Raw genomic sequence first — 13,284 nt, forward strand, 5'->3', positions numbered from 1 at the left:
TCTGTCTGGTCACCAAAAGGCCCCAGTGGCCGGAGGTGTGCTCCAAGGAGAGGCAGCTCAGGGGCGTATGTACCCTGTGCCCGGGCTCCTTCCTGGAGGGCCCGGTGCTGCGGACCCTCGGCCTGCGGTCACCGGGCTGTACCACTGTGGGATCCATTTCCGGGGGGTGGGGGAGGGGCTCTCTCATCTGTGGCCAGGGAGCCCCTAGCCCAGGGAGAGGCTGCCGGGCCTCAGGGACCCGGATGGTGCTGTCTGACCTCGCTGGGGTGGGAGGGAGGAGGCCTGGGCCTAGGAGAAATTTGCTCTGGAAAGGAAGAAGATCTCGTAGGCCGGGCTGAATATGCACCGCCCCCTCCCTCCAGCATCCCTGGGATTGGGGGGTCCAGGCCCGGCCTGACGGAGGGGTGCTGGAGGGAGGGTGTGGGCCACCGTGGCCCCCGCCCCCTCTCCCCGCGGCTTTGAGTCATTGGTTTCCTTCCTGTTCAGAGGTGCTATTTTAAGAATGTGGTGTCACCAGAGGGTTGAGGGCCAGGGCTGACACTTCGTTTCTTAGCAGCTCAGTCCACCTGGGGTTGCTGGCTGCTCTTGGACACCCTGCCAGCTGGCTGAAGTCAGGCCCGAGGGGGGACCCCCTTCCTTCTCCCAGAGACCAGCTCTGCTGTCCTTGTCATTTCTGCTTTACAGCCTTGCACGTCTCCTGCCTTGCGCTATCTTTCTGCCCTCTGGATTGTTTGGGCGGCGCCCCCACTTTTAGAGGGGATGGAGGGACGGGGCGGGGGAGAGATGGGCCCAGGGCCTCCAACCAGGAGGGTGGGCCTTCCCAGTGGTACCGTCGCGCTCTGCTGGCGGGAGGGGGCTTCCCTCTTAGGTGCTGTGTCCCCTTGACGGGTGGTTGGAGCCGCCATATTGGAACTTGTCTCCTGGGACACAGGGAGGCTTTGCCTGGCCTTGCACAGGCCTCTCTGCAGGTGGCCAGGAGGCCCCCCAACTTGGGCCCTGCCCTCCCCCCCAGCCATGCACTTGCCATGGAGGGGCCATGGCCTGTCTGACCCCCATCCCCCCCCCCCGCCCCGTCCCACTCGGGCCTTCCAGAGTGGCTGCCCCAGGGAGCCTGTCACCATGGTAACGAGCAGCCTCCCAGGACTCGGCCCAGACACTTCCCTTCCTTCCCAGGACTGTTTACCTCGAAGAGAGTTCAGTGAGTGACTCCTTCGGGGACAGCCCCCGTGGCTGGAGGCAGCAAGCCCGCAGTGTTCCCCGAGCTCTTGCGTGGAGACCCGCTACCGGGGGCCGCCTCTGGGGCCGGGTTGCTCTGTCCTTACCTGGCCGGGCAGGCGGCCACAGGTGAAGGTGGTTTGGCTGGTCACGGGCTGACTGTGCCCCTCCTGCCCTCTCCGAAGCCCATCTCCCCGCTTCCGGCCCATCTTGTTACGGAGAAGCAGAGCCTCCTCTCCCTGCCCGTCGCTCGCTCCCGGGGTCTCCGTGTGTGGTCCTTCAGCCCGTCCTGGTCTCTTTAGGCTGTGGAGACGTGGCTGTTTGCCGTCTTCAAGCCAAAACAACACAGATCAGTCACCAAGTCTGACATTTCCTGGGTTCCTCGAAAGCCCTGTGAAGTAGTTGCTGTTTGCTCCGTGCCCATTTTCCAGATGAGAAAACCAAGGCCCAACGTGTTGACTCCACGTGCCCGAGGGCGCACGGCGAGCAAGGGAGGTGCCGCTTTGTACATCGAGGCATCGAGGCATCTGTTTGGAACCTGAACAGATGGCCACGCCCACCCCTGCCGGCCTGTGTTTTACGGGCACCTGGAAACATACAGGACCGGTGCAGGGTCCCCCGGGGCTAAAGGCGCACGTTTGATGCTTCGAAACGGGGCGCAGGAGTCCTCGCAGGGCCCCTTGCTGTCGCGAGGGCTGTCCGCCTCCCGCGGTGACGCCTCACCCCGCTCAGCTGGGACTCTGCGGTGAGCCTCACTGGGGGCTCTGCAGTTGCCCTCCGGTTCAAACCCAGAGTGGGGCTCACAGCCCCCCACTCCAGCTGAGCGCCTTGTTAGCGCAGCCTGACCCGGGGTGGGGAGAGGTGGCTTGTACCAGCCGGGGGTGGGGGCGGGGCAGCTGAGCTGGGAGCCTGGAACTGGCCAAGCCCAGCGCTGACTTGTCGCGGGGGGAACGCGAGGCACACAGGGAGGGGGGGAGGTGACCTTGTCATCGGCCATGGCTGCCCGCAGTGCCGTCCAAGGGCTGGGATGTCCAGAAGCGTGGAGGACCGGCCCTGCCTACGGAGGACAGGAGGCCTGTTCCTGGGGGCGGGCAGGTCGTGCCCCGTGGCCGTGCTGTGCTGCCCGTGGTCGGTCCCCATGGGCTGGGCCGATCGGGAGGCGTGTCCAGCTGCCTCCCCAGGGAGAAGTTCTAGGGCGGAGACCTCTTCCCTCCCCTGGGGTCCTGTCCTGGGGCTGCCGCTGGCCTGCCTGCCCTCACGCTGTGGGCTCCTTCCCCCGCAGTCACCCGTGGCTGCCCTGGGAGGCTCCCGCTGCGCGTGGGGGCGGATGGCAAGGGAGAGGGTGACGCACACACGCACACGCACGGGAAGACCCCCAGAGAGGGTGCAGGCAGAGGCGGAGAGCAGGGCCCTGCCTCCAGCGCCAGAGCTGAGACCGGATTCTCGTTGCAGCTCATTTCTGACCAGCTGTGGGCACAGATTTCGACCTCGCAGGGACTGGGTTTTCTCCTCCGTAAAATGGGGATGATATTTGTATCCGTTAGCTCCTGCCGTGTAAGAAACCGACTCCAGATTTAGTGGCCTGGGACAGCCACCGTTTCCCGTTTCCTGTGAGCGCAGAAGTCAGCTGAGCACTTCTGCTGCTCCGCGACCAGCTGGGCCCCGGCCGGGAGGGCGCGGCCGTCGTCTGTCTGCCTCCAGCAGGCCAGGCGTGGTTTCTCACCAGGGGCAGGCGAACAGGAGGGCAAGGAGAAACGCAGACGTGCGTTTTCCAGCCTCTGCTTTCATCAAGTTTGCGAGCGTCTCATTGGCCAGAGCAGGGGCGTGGCTGGATACGGGAGGCAGGAAACGCTGGCACCCTCGCTCCGTCGTTGCGCCCTGACGTGATGACGGCGACACGGTTTCCTCTTGGGCCTTTCTGCCTGCCAGGCGCGGGGCCGAGAGCTCTGCACGCATGGCCCCGTTTGACCTTCACGACGGCTAGGAGTTTAACCCCATCTGCGGCTGAACTTGCGGGGCACAGGTGGCCTATATAACTCACCAGACACGAGCGGCCGGCGAGCGGCAGATCCAGGCCGTGTCCCCGGGCTGTGCCCCCGGCCCCTGCGCACGGCGCCGGCGTCCGCGAGGGAGGCGCGCAGCAGCTGGCCCTGCACGCTCCGCGGCGGCTCTCCCCGCACGCACTTGCTGCCGGGTGTGGGCCCAGGGCCGTCCTCACCGCCCTGCAGGTCCCTGCCGTTCACGAGCCCTCCTTTCCCCCCCCTTCAGCTTTCCCGCGGGGCCCGTTTGGTCTGGTTCCGACGCATCCCCGCTCCCACACAGACGCTCCCGCGTCGTCTCCTCGTGGAACGCGGAGACTCACGTCCCCGGGCACCCGCAGGAGGGGAGGGGCCGGAGGGCGCACACGTCTCGCTCCCCAACACGCGTCGTCCCGGTGCCCTCTGGAGCGCGTGCAGCGGATGTGGGGTCGCGCGTCTGCCTGTCCTCCCCTCGCCCTCCCGGGCTCCTGGCAGCGTTGGGCCCTTGTCCTCTGCCAGGCGGCGGGGGCGGCGGTGCCTCGCGGTGGTCTGGGGGCCCCGGACAAGAGCAGCTGCCCCGTGGGGCCCCCAGCGCCGCACACGCTCGGGCCGGCGCGGCCCGGTGCCCCTGCGGGGCAGCCACGGTGGCCGTGCCCCGAGGGTCACAGGCCGCTCTCGGCCGGGGCCGCGGCCCGGGTCTCCCCGTGCTCTGGTTCGTGCCTGCCCCCCCCCCCCCCCCCCAACCCGGAGCCGGGGCCTGGGCGCTGTGGCGGAGGCTGCCCGGGGCCGGAACGCGGCGCCCGGCCCGGCTCTGAAGCGTCTCCCTCTCCCTGTCTCTCCCTCCGCAGCCCCTGTACAACCAGCCGTCCGACACCAGGCAGTATCATGAGAACATCAAAATGTGAGTACTCGCGGGCAGCCTTGTGGACCCCCAATGGCTGGGGGGGGGGATGGGAGGTCTGGCCTCGGAGCTCCGGGCTGGGATGTGGGCTCTCAGTTCCCGGGACGACTCCCTCCCACACGGGGCCGGGTGCTCGAGGAGGGCGTGGGAGAGGGCCGTTTGGGCAAGGGTTTGGGGCCGGGTTAGGGCCGAGGTCGGGGTCGGGGCAGGCCCGGGGCAGGAGGGGCAGGGTGGCCCCACGAAGCGCAGGGACACAGACCTTGAGCTGGGGAGGCCGGGTGACGACCCTGCAGGCACAGCCCTGGCGAGACGGAGGCGGGGGGCTGCGGGGCCCCATCGCGTGCAGACGGGCTGTTCCCGATGGAGAGCGAGCTCGAGATGATGGCGGGTGGCCCGGGGCCAGCGGGGCCCGTGGTTTGGGCTCTGACGTAAGCACGTCTGGGAGTGTCCTGGGGTCTGCTCCGGGGCCCTCGGGTGCCGCGGCCCGGTGTGCTGCGGCCGGGGAGCGCTGCTCCAGACCCGGAGGCCCAGGGGCTGTCCAACGTGGTAGCTCTCAGTGATGGGGCCTTTTCCCAGATGGATGCTAGGGGTGGGGAAATCCCGGCTAAGTGCCACCTGTCGTGGGTGGGGGCTGGCCTGGCATCCTGGGGCAACGGGACCGCGCTGGAGGCCGGTGGCTTCCCGTCTTCAAGCCGGGAGGGAAGCATCAGAAGTATGGTGGCAGAAGACCGTTGGCTTCTTTTGGGGGATGTATTAATGGGAACATAGTCCGTTTGGCAGAGGAGGGGATATCACCTCATGTCGTTATCCAGGAGCCCGAAAGGCGAAAGGGGCCGCAGACCTGGCTCCTTGAAGAGCACGTGGCTGTGAACACTCGGTGACGTTAGGTTGGAGGCAGACTCTTTGGGATGTCTTCTGGCTGTTCTTTATTGTGAGAGGGTGCAGACGTTTTTGCATGACCTCCGAGGGCAGCCCTCAGCTTGTCCAGTGGGCAGGCCGGCCTGGTCTGATTGTCCCAAGCTCCCCTGGGGTGGAACCGCAGGGTGTACGGGGCAGTAGTGAGCTTCCCGTCCCTGGAGGCATGCAAACCTCACGGTGGTCTTTAAATATCCACTGGTGTTGGTCCAGTTGACAGGGGAGTCCCTTCTTTTTAGTTTCGGGACTGGCGTGACTGGTCCGAGTTCTGGTCACTAAAACGGCCACCCCCTTACCGTTCCCACTAACTGACGGAGCAGCCTAGAAAATCTCTTGTGGCCGGCGAGGTCCTTGGCGCGTTTGGGCTTAGGAGCACCTGCCGAGGAGGCCTCACCGGCACTGTCGGGGGGTCCCTCTCAGCCTGGGGCTGGCCGGGGCCGTGTCTGCTGAGGCTGTGCTTTCGTGTGGCCTTGTGGGTGCCTCGTGTGCCTCTGGACACAACACCATTGATTTTCCACTCGGGCCACCCCAGTCCCTTCTGTGCTTCCCGGGACCTGCTTCTCCCTGGGTCCACTGCTAGAGGGAGGGTGGGTGAGGGCACGGGGGGCCTCTAGGGCCGTCCTTGCTGGTTTAGGGTGCGGCAGTGGGGTGTTTCCTTCTGAGCAGGGCTGCTGGGAGTATCTGTTCCTTTATTCACTCAGCACGCATTTATCAAACACCTACTACGTGCCAGGCCCTCTTCTAGGACCTGGGGCTTCAGCTGTGAACGAAGAACGAAGAGGCATGTTTTTCGTCGGGCTTTGTCTAGTAGTGAGAAAGTGAGTCAAATAAGCGAGAAAATATTCCGCTAGTAAAAAGTACCGTGGGGGGCCCCTGGGTGGCTCAGTCGGCAGAGCATCCGGCTTGAGCTCAGGTCGTGATCTCACGGTTCTCGAGTTCGCGGCCCGCATCGGGCTCTCTGCTGTGGGCGTGGGGCCCGGAGCCTGCTTCGGATCCCCTGTGCCCCTGTCCCTCTGCCTCTCCCCCACTTGCCCTCTCAAAGATGCTTTAAAAGATTGTAGAAAGAAAGTACTGTGCTCACACAGCTGTCTTAAGCTCTTTGTACGTCGCTCACCCAGCTGTGTTTTTCCTTTTGACGTACCAATTTTTATAGTAATATCGTACCGAAATCTTACATAAGGTCTTCACTAAAAATGAGTAATTTTTTTTTTAATGTTTATTTCTGAGAGAGAAGACAGAGCATGAACGGGGGAGGGGCAGAGAGAGAGGGAGACACAGAATCCGAAACAGGCTCCGGGCTCTGAGCTGTCAGCACAGAGCCCGACGCGGGGCTTGAACTCACGAACCGCGAGATCATGACCTGAGCCGAAGCCGGACGCTCAACCGACTGAGCCACTCAGGCGCCCCTACAGATGAGTAATGTTTTAAGCTGAATGTGATTTCCATTCATGAAAATAACCATAAAGTCCAAACAAGAAAGGAGGAAGGTACAAATAATATTAGCGGATAAGGTGCCGCCATGTCTCTGTTTACAGATAAAGCTATAGACTTATGGAAACCAAAAAAAAATGGGACTATTTCTGGCCCCTCCCCGTCTTCATCAGAGAATGGCTCCGGTCTGTTGGGGTACATTCCGGCTAAGTAGGTGACTGCCTAGTCAGATTTGTTCCAAATCCAAGTCACAGATGGACACACCTAAGTTTAAAACGTAGAGATGAGTAAATTTAAGATTTCTTACGTAAGTGGGGAATTTTGTGTTAGAAAAACATACCCGTAAGCAAATTATTCGAACCGATTCGTCCTTAGAATTTTGACGTCGTTCCTAGTTTTCCACGAAGATCAAAATGAGCTGTATTTTTAATTTCGGTACGATCGTCGGTGAATTAGTGCAGTCACTTACTTTAAAGAATGCGACGAAGATGGGAAAGGGGACGGGAGAGAAACGGGGGGTGGCTTTAGCCAGGGGATCCGGGCCCGACAGCAGAGGGGACACTGTGGGGTTGAGCAGCAGTGAGCCGTGTGGGCCTCCCTGGCAAGTGGAATAGGCAGTGCAAAGGCCCTGGGGCAGGACTGAGCTGGTGAGGTCCCAGGGAAGGCCAGCATGGCTGCGAGGGCTGGGTGAGGAGAGAAGGTGCCAGCCGGCTCACCCAGGGCTGATGAGTTCGGGTCGTATTATTTGTGTGTGAAGGGAGGCCAGCAATGAGGTTTATGCTGGGAAGTGAGGTGCCGAGTTTTTGCCTTCGAGGCTCACTCTCGTGGCTGCCCAGAGAAAGGACCAGGGGTGGGGGGACCTTGGTGGAGGTGGCCGTAGCCACGCGGGCAGGCAGCGGTGGGTCTGGGTGCTGCGGCGGCCGCCAGGGGTGCCGTGTGCAGGGCCAGGGGCAGGGAGGTCCCGTGGCGGCAAAGATCGGGGGCCCGGGCCACTGTGGGGACCATGAAACCGCTTCCTGAGATGGGGGTCGGTGGTGAGGGGCCGATGAGCATCTGGCCCTGTGGCCAGCTGCTGACTCTCAGTGCCTCAGTTTCCCCATCTGCGAGGTGGGAATGAGAGTGGCTTCTACCCGCCAGGGTTGCCGAGGATCCGGTGAGTTACTGCCCCGGGAGGTGCCGAGCTCAGCATCAGGCACGTGGGGAGTGTTCTGTGGTCTTTGTTTCTCTTCCTGCTTCATTCGTCTGCCGCTGTCGCCCGTTCGTCCAACAGATACTCTGAGTGCTCGCTGTGTTCTGGGCCTGCCGTTCTGCGATCTGGTGACAGCTTGATAAGGACAAGCAGAGACACCCCCCCCCCCCCGCCCCCGTTCCGGCTGCTGTCAGTGGGCCAGGTGGGGGTTAGCCCCTCCCCAAGGACCTTGCCCTGTCACTTTAATTTCCCTGCGTGCTGGGGCTGCACAGTTAAAGTCAATTTCACGCTTGACTTCCTGCTGTACCAGCAATCTCAGACGTGTCCCAGTCACCTGCACCCACCTCCGCTGCTCTCCCTCCGCCACCTGTACCGTCGGGCGGTGTGGGGGCGGCTGCCCACGCTCCGTGGGGCACTTGCCGCGGGATCTCAGCCCCAGGTCTCAGGCTCTGGGAAGCAGGGGGAGGGGCCAGGGCGACCCCAGAGCGGACCTGATGGGCACTCCGTGGAGGGGCCGGTGTCCCCTCCACAGCACCTGCCGGGACGGCTCTCCGGGGAACCCACCGGCTTCCTGAAGCCCCAGTGCGATTCTGTGAACGGGCGGGCACTGATGCCCGGGGACGGTCACTGCTCTCGTGTGTTGTGTCGTGGCCGTGCCTTTCCCGGCCCTGCCCTTGCCTGGCTCAGAACCCGGGCACCGGCCTTGTTCCTCGTCTCTCCCCGGGGCCTGGAGGCCTGCCGGTTCCTGGTGTTCTCTCCCTTCCCCCCTTTTCTTGTCTTCAGGTCCGATGTCTTCCCTCCTACTGCCTCACTCGAGGGTTGGCTGATTGGAGCCATCAGCCCCGGGGCTGTGCAGGTGGAAAGGGCATCGGGACGCAGGTTACTGTTACAGGTTTTTGTGGACTTGCTCTGGAAGTTCAGAGAGGTTAAGTAACTTCGCCAGGGTCACACAGCCAAACTTCTAGGCCAGACGGATGTGCACACCCACACCGATACCTCTCCTGGGTCTCCAGTCTGAGCTCTGCCCCTCGATAGCCTGGTGACCTTGAGCACGTCACGTCACGTCACTTTGCTTGTCAGTAAGCAGGTTTCAGACCCTCCGTCACCCCACTGGACAGGCTCTTCTCGAGGCATTCAGGGCCCTGCTCAGGCAGACTTTTTCCTTCTTACTCTTCCCCTGCAGTTGGGGGGTCTGGCTGTGCCTGAACGCCCCTCCTCATCCCCTCCCGATTCACCATCACCCTCGTTCCCCTGGAACTCAGTGCTCTCATTTCCCTCTGCTCCCCTGGTGTTCTGCTTCTCCCAAGCCTCGGCTCGAACCTCTCCTCCAGGAAGCCTCCCCTGACTGCCCCACGCTTTCTTGTCTTAGAATCCTGTGGGCCCAGGGCCAGGCCCACCCAGGGCCTGGCCGGACGCTCCCTGAACCTCCAGAGTGTCCCTACTGTTATTGTTTCCTCCCAGTTTTTGTCTCTCCTGGCTGGTGCAGTGACAGACGATGAGGCCGATGTTTCCTTACAGGTTGTGCCTTTTTATAAACTCGGACTTTCCCCGGAGATGATAGATATCCTTTGCACCCCATGAATGCCGCCCCCCCCCCCCCCCCCCCCCCCAGCAAACTCATCGCCGTGCTCGTCAGTCGCGTTCCCTATTTTTTTGCCAGAAAACATTCCTAGCGGTGAAGATCAGTCTGCAGTAAGCGATTTGCGTCTCCGATACCAAAACACTTCTTGGGACAAAATAAACACTCCAGACACGTTTGCCAGGAGGGTGGTGAGCAAGCAGACACCCTCAGCCAGGTGGGGGCTTGTGACCAGAGCTGTGCCGGGGGGGGCCCGGAAGGAAAGGTAGAGGGGACAGGGCTGGCAGGAGGCAGCAGGAAGTGGGGGGGGGGCGCTCGCAAATGGGAGAGCCCATCCCCCTTTCGGAGGGGCCGTCAGGCCTCGGTCCCCGGGCTGCAGCCACAAGGGGGTGTGCCAGACCGCCTGATCTTTTAAGAGAAGCTGTAAGTTCGGCTTTTTATGCAACGGCTTCTGGTTTTCAATACTGGCGGCGAACTCAGATGTTTTAGAAAGCCCTGCTGTCCCCCGGGCTGGCTCCACTTGGCGGACCGTGCCCGTTCGCAACCTGCCGCCTCAACATTTGTCCTCTTTGGCAGTCCCCGGGTGCCTCCGGGCGCCAGGCACGGTGCTTGCTTTGGAAGGAACCTCGGATCGGCCGGGAGAACCCCTGCCTGCCCTACGGTAGCCGCGGGGAACAGGGGCGGCTGCACGCGTCACCTCTGCCCCCACGGAGGCTTCTACCCACTGAGTCCTGTCCGGTGCAGGCTCAGCCCCGCCGCTCACAGACTGGCCTTGGCTGCAGGTTGCCCCCAGCTGGGCGGCTGGAGGCCACGGTGGCTTCTTCTCCCCCAGTTCTGGGGGCCAGCCGTCCAGGGGCGACAGGGCCCTGAGCTCTTCGGGGGAGGAGCGCTCCGTGCCTCTCCCAGCATCTGGTGTCGGCGGCCCTCCGGGACGCGCTTTCCTCGTGGACCCTTCCCTGTCTCCTCTCTCTGTCCTCTCGTGTCACCCGTCACCCTGCCTCTGTGTGTCCGTCTCCCACGTCCACATTTCCCCTTTCTATAAGGACGCCGGCCGTGTGGGATTAGGGCCACCCTGATGGCCTCGCGCTAACTTCATGGCCCCTGTGAGGAGCCGGTTTCCACATAGCGTCCTATTCTGAGGCACGGGGGGTTGGGACCCCGGCATCACTGGCTGGGGAGTGGGGACACGAGTCAGTTCGTGACATGCACCGAGCCTCCTGCAAGCTCTGAAGTAGGTTGTGTTTGGCCTCACCGTGGCACTTCAACACAGATGATGACCCGGTTTTGTTTTTTTCCGTATTTACTCTAAAATCGCTGGCAAAGACAGTACGGAGAACTTCCTGTGTCCCCACCAGCCAGCGTCCCCTAGTGTGAAATCTTACAGAAGAGAGGGTGCATTTGTCCAAATGCAGAAAGTAACAGTGGGACCGTGCTCGGAGCCGACCCGCTTTCCTTGGGCTCTCCCGGCGTTCCCACCAATGTCCGTTTTCTGGTCCGGGATCTGATCGCGGTTCCCCTTCTGCGCCTTGTCCTGGCGTCTCCGTGGTCCCCAGGTGACGGTTTCTCCGTCTCCCCTTGGCTTTCCTGACCCTGACGCCTCTGAAGGGTTGCGGTCGGCGATTTCGTCGAGTGTCCCTTGACTCGGGTTTGCCTGGCGTTTGCTCACGGAGGGGCCGGCGTGGATTTGGGGGAAGAGTCCCACGGAGGTGACCAGCCGCCCTTCCCACCACGGCAGGTCACGGGCGCGGGCACCTCCTTGTGCGGCTGTCTCGTCCGCCTGTGCTCGGCGCTTTAGGACGCGTCCTGGATCCAGGCTACCGTCGGGGAGGGGAGCTCACCTCCCGCAGGGGAATGAATATCAAAGCACGGAGGGACGCGAGTTAAAATGCCAAACGACTGGTAAATATTCGGAGGAAGATGCTTGGAGGCTACGCACCCGTCCCGTTTTTCTCAAGGTTTTGCCCGTTGCCGTGACATTCACGCGTGGACCTTGCCTGTGGCAGTTGGGGCCGGGACGTTCTCGTGATGGTCTCCCATCGCCCGCATTCTTTCTGCGGTTATCAATTGGAATTCCGTGAAGGAACGCTTGTTCCTTCTTCCTCGCTCATTTATTTGTTCAGTCATTTATTTATATCAGCGCGGGCTCGCGGATATTTATTTTGCTCTTTGGGTTATAATCTCGCACCGGCATTGTTTGTCTGGCGGCTCAGGTTCCCCCAGCTTTGGCGGTCGGGAGCTCAGGTGGAGTCTTGGGTCCTTCTGACCTTTCAACTTCAATTTTTTCCTCTTCGATTTAGCACTTCTCTGCTTCGAGATGTTCTGGGCTCTCGTGTATTCCCGTGCCAGCACTCGAACCCGCCGGCTTTTTTGTTGTTGTTAGAGAATCGTGTTAGGAGCGGAGACCTCCGTGCTACGCGGCTCGCTGTTCTGGGCCCTCCCTGCTTCTCGGCCTTGTCGGCTCCGCTCCTCTCCTCCCTTCCCCTCCCTCCCTCCCCAGGGCTCTCCAGCCACGCGGGCTTTCTTCTGTCTGTTCTTCGAGTTCCCTGAATTTGTTTCCACCTCAGGGCCTTTGCAGCGCCCTCTGCCTGGAGCGCCCTGCCCTCTGGTTCTTTCCACCGCAGGGTCCTTCTGCTGCTCTAGATCTCGGCTTGGGGCCATCCCCGAGAGACTTTTCTGCACCACCGAAGCTGAAACAGCTGTCCCCTCCCCTGCCACCCAGTCACTACCCCCCCACCCCCACCCCGTTTCGGTTTCTGCATCAGGATTATCTGGATTATCTTGCTTACTGTCTGTGTGACGCCTCTCAGCGTCCCCTCTGTGATGTCTGGGGACTCTGCCTTGCTCAAGGCTGTGTCCCCAGTGCCCGGAACAGTACCTACATGCAGTAGGTGCTCAGTAAACACTTGCTGAGTGACCGAGGAGATGAGAACGTGATCTTACTGTGCCCCTTTTTCAGATGAGGAAGTTGAGGCTGAGATCACTTATGTTCCTCGTCGCAGGACGAAGTGCTGTGGTCTCAGCCTGTGTGACTGAGGCCCCCCAGTGCCCACCCTGACGGGCACAGGGCAGGGGAGGCTGAGGTCAGCGGCGAGGCCTCAGGGTGGGGAGGCCCCGGGTGACGCGAGGCGCGAGTGACCCTGGGAGCCAGGGACCCATGCCACTTCCACGAGGGTCCCTGGGGGCTCTGAGTCCTGCTGGGGCCGGGGGTTCCGGACAGGGGGTGCTGCCCACATGCTCGCTGTGGCCTCCCCGTCCTTGTTAAGAGGGAACGTGCAGGCGCGTTAGGGGCCCTGGACTTGAGCCCCGGTACTGAGGATGCCGACTTCCTGCTGGAGATCCGCGTCGAGCCGTGGGGACGGGGAACGTTGTTCGGCCTGGGACAGAGGCATGGTGGCAGACCCAGAGGACAGCTGGGCCTGGCGGTGGGGCCTCTGAGGCGGCGGGGGCCTGGAGGCAGACAGTGACCCTCCCTGGGGTCCCTGTGTCCGATTGGTTCCGGGCCCTTCGGCCCCCGTGAGTTGTGTGTTCGGGGAGCTGTGCCCGTCTGTCAGGGCCTGGGGACTCCCACCACCTTGCTCCTTCTCCTGAGGTTGGGGTGCTGGGTGGCTCGGGAATCTCCCGGAGGCCGGCGGGGGCACTGTTTGCAACCTTTGCGTGGGGTTGGGTCGCTCCTGGGAACACGAGGAGGAAGGAGCAGCCCTCCCCCGGGAGGCCGCTGCCACACCCAGATCGGGGTGAGCACGTCCAGGGTCGCCCCCAGGCCCGCCTGAGCCCCAGGCCCACCGGCTGTCCGCGGCAGCACTCGCTTGTGTAGGGAGGCCGCAGGGAGGGGCTGAAGGAAGGGGGCTTCCTGAGGGGTCCCGCCTCTCCGGTGGCCACCAGCCTGTGCCGCCCTGCTCGGGTGACCTCCACTGTCCCAGGAGCCAGCCCAGGGGACGGCTGTCTCCGTGTGGCCACAGGTCTTGGGGTCCTGGTCTCTCCTGCCCGCGTTCCCAGTCTGAGCCCGTGGATGTTTCTCTGTGGCCGGTTTTCCAGG

At 62.6% G+C, this 13,284-nt stretch overlaps 1 protein-coding gene across 17 annotated transcripts in view; it reads left to right on the forward strand.

Moving 5' to 3' along the window:
• Positions 1-13,284, forward strand: part of NCOR2 (nuclear receptor corepressor 2) — a 181,336-nt gene that overhangs the window by 68,197 nt on the left and 99,855 nt on the right. For all 17 annotated transcript variants that reach the window (XM_042962536.1, XM_042962539.1, XM_042962547.1 and 14 more), the window contains one exon: positions 4,082-4,134. In XM_042962536.1, coding sequence (XP_042818470.1) covers positions 4,082-4,134 — 53 coding nt within the window. The remainder of the gene's footprint in view (positions 1-4,081; positions 4,135-13,284) is intronic.

Source organism: Panthera tigris, chromosome D3 (assembly GCF_018350195.1).
Source record: "Panthera tigris isolate Pti1 chromosome D3, P.tigris_Pti1_mat1.1, whole genome shotgun sequence".
Lineage (NCBI taxonomy): Eukaryota > Metazoa > Chordata > Mammalia > Carnivora > Felidae > Panthera > Panthera tigris.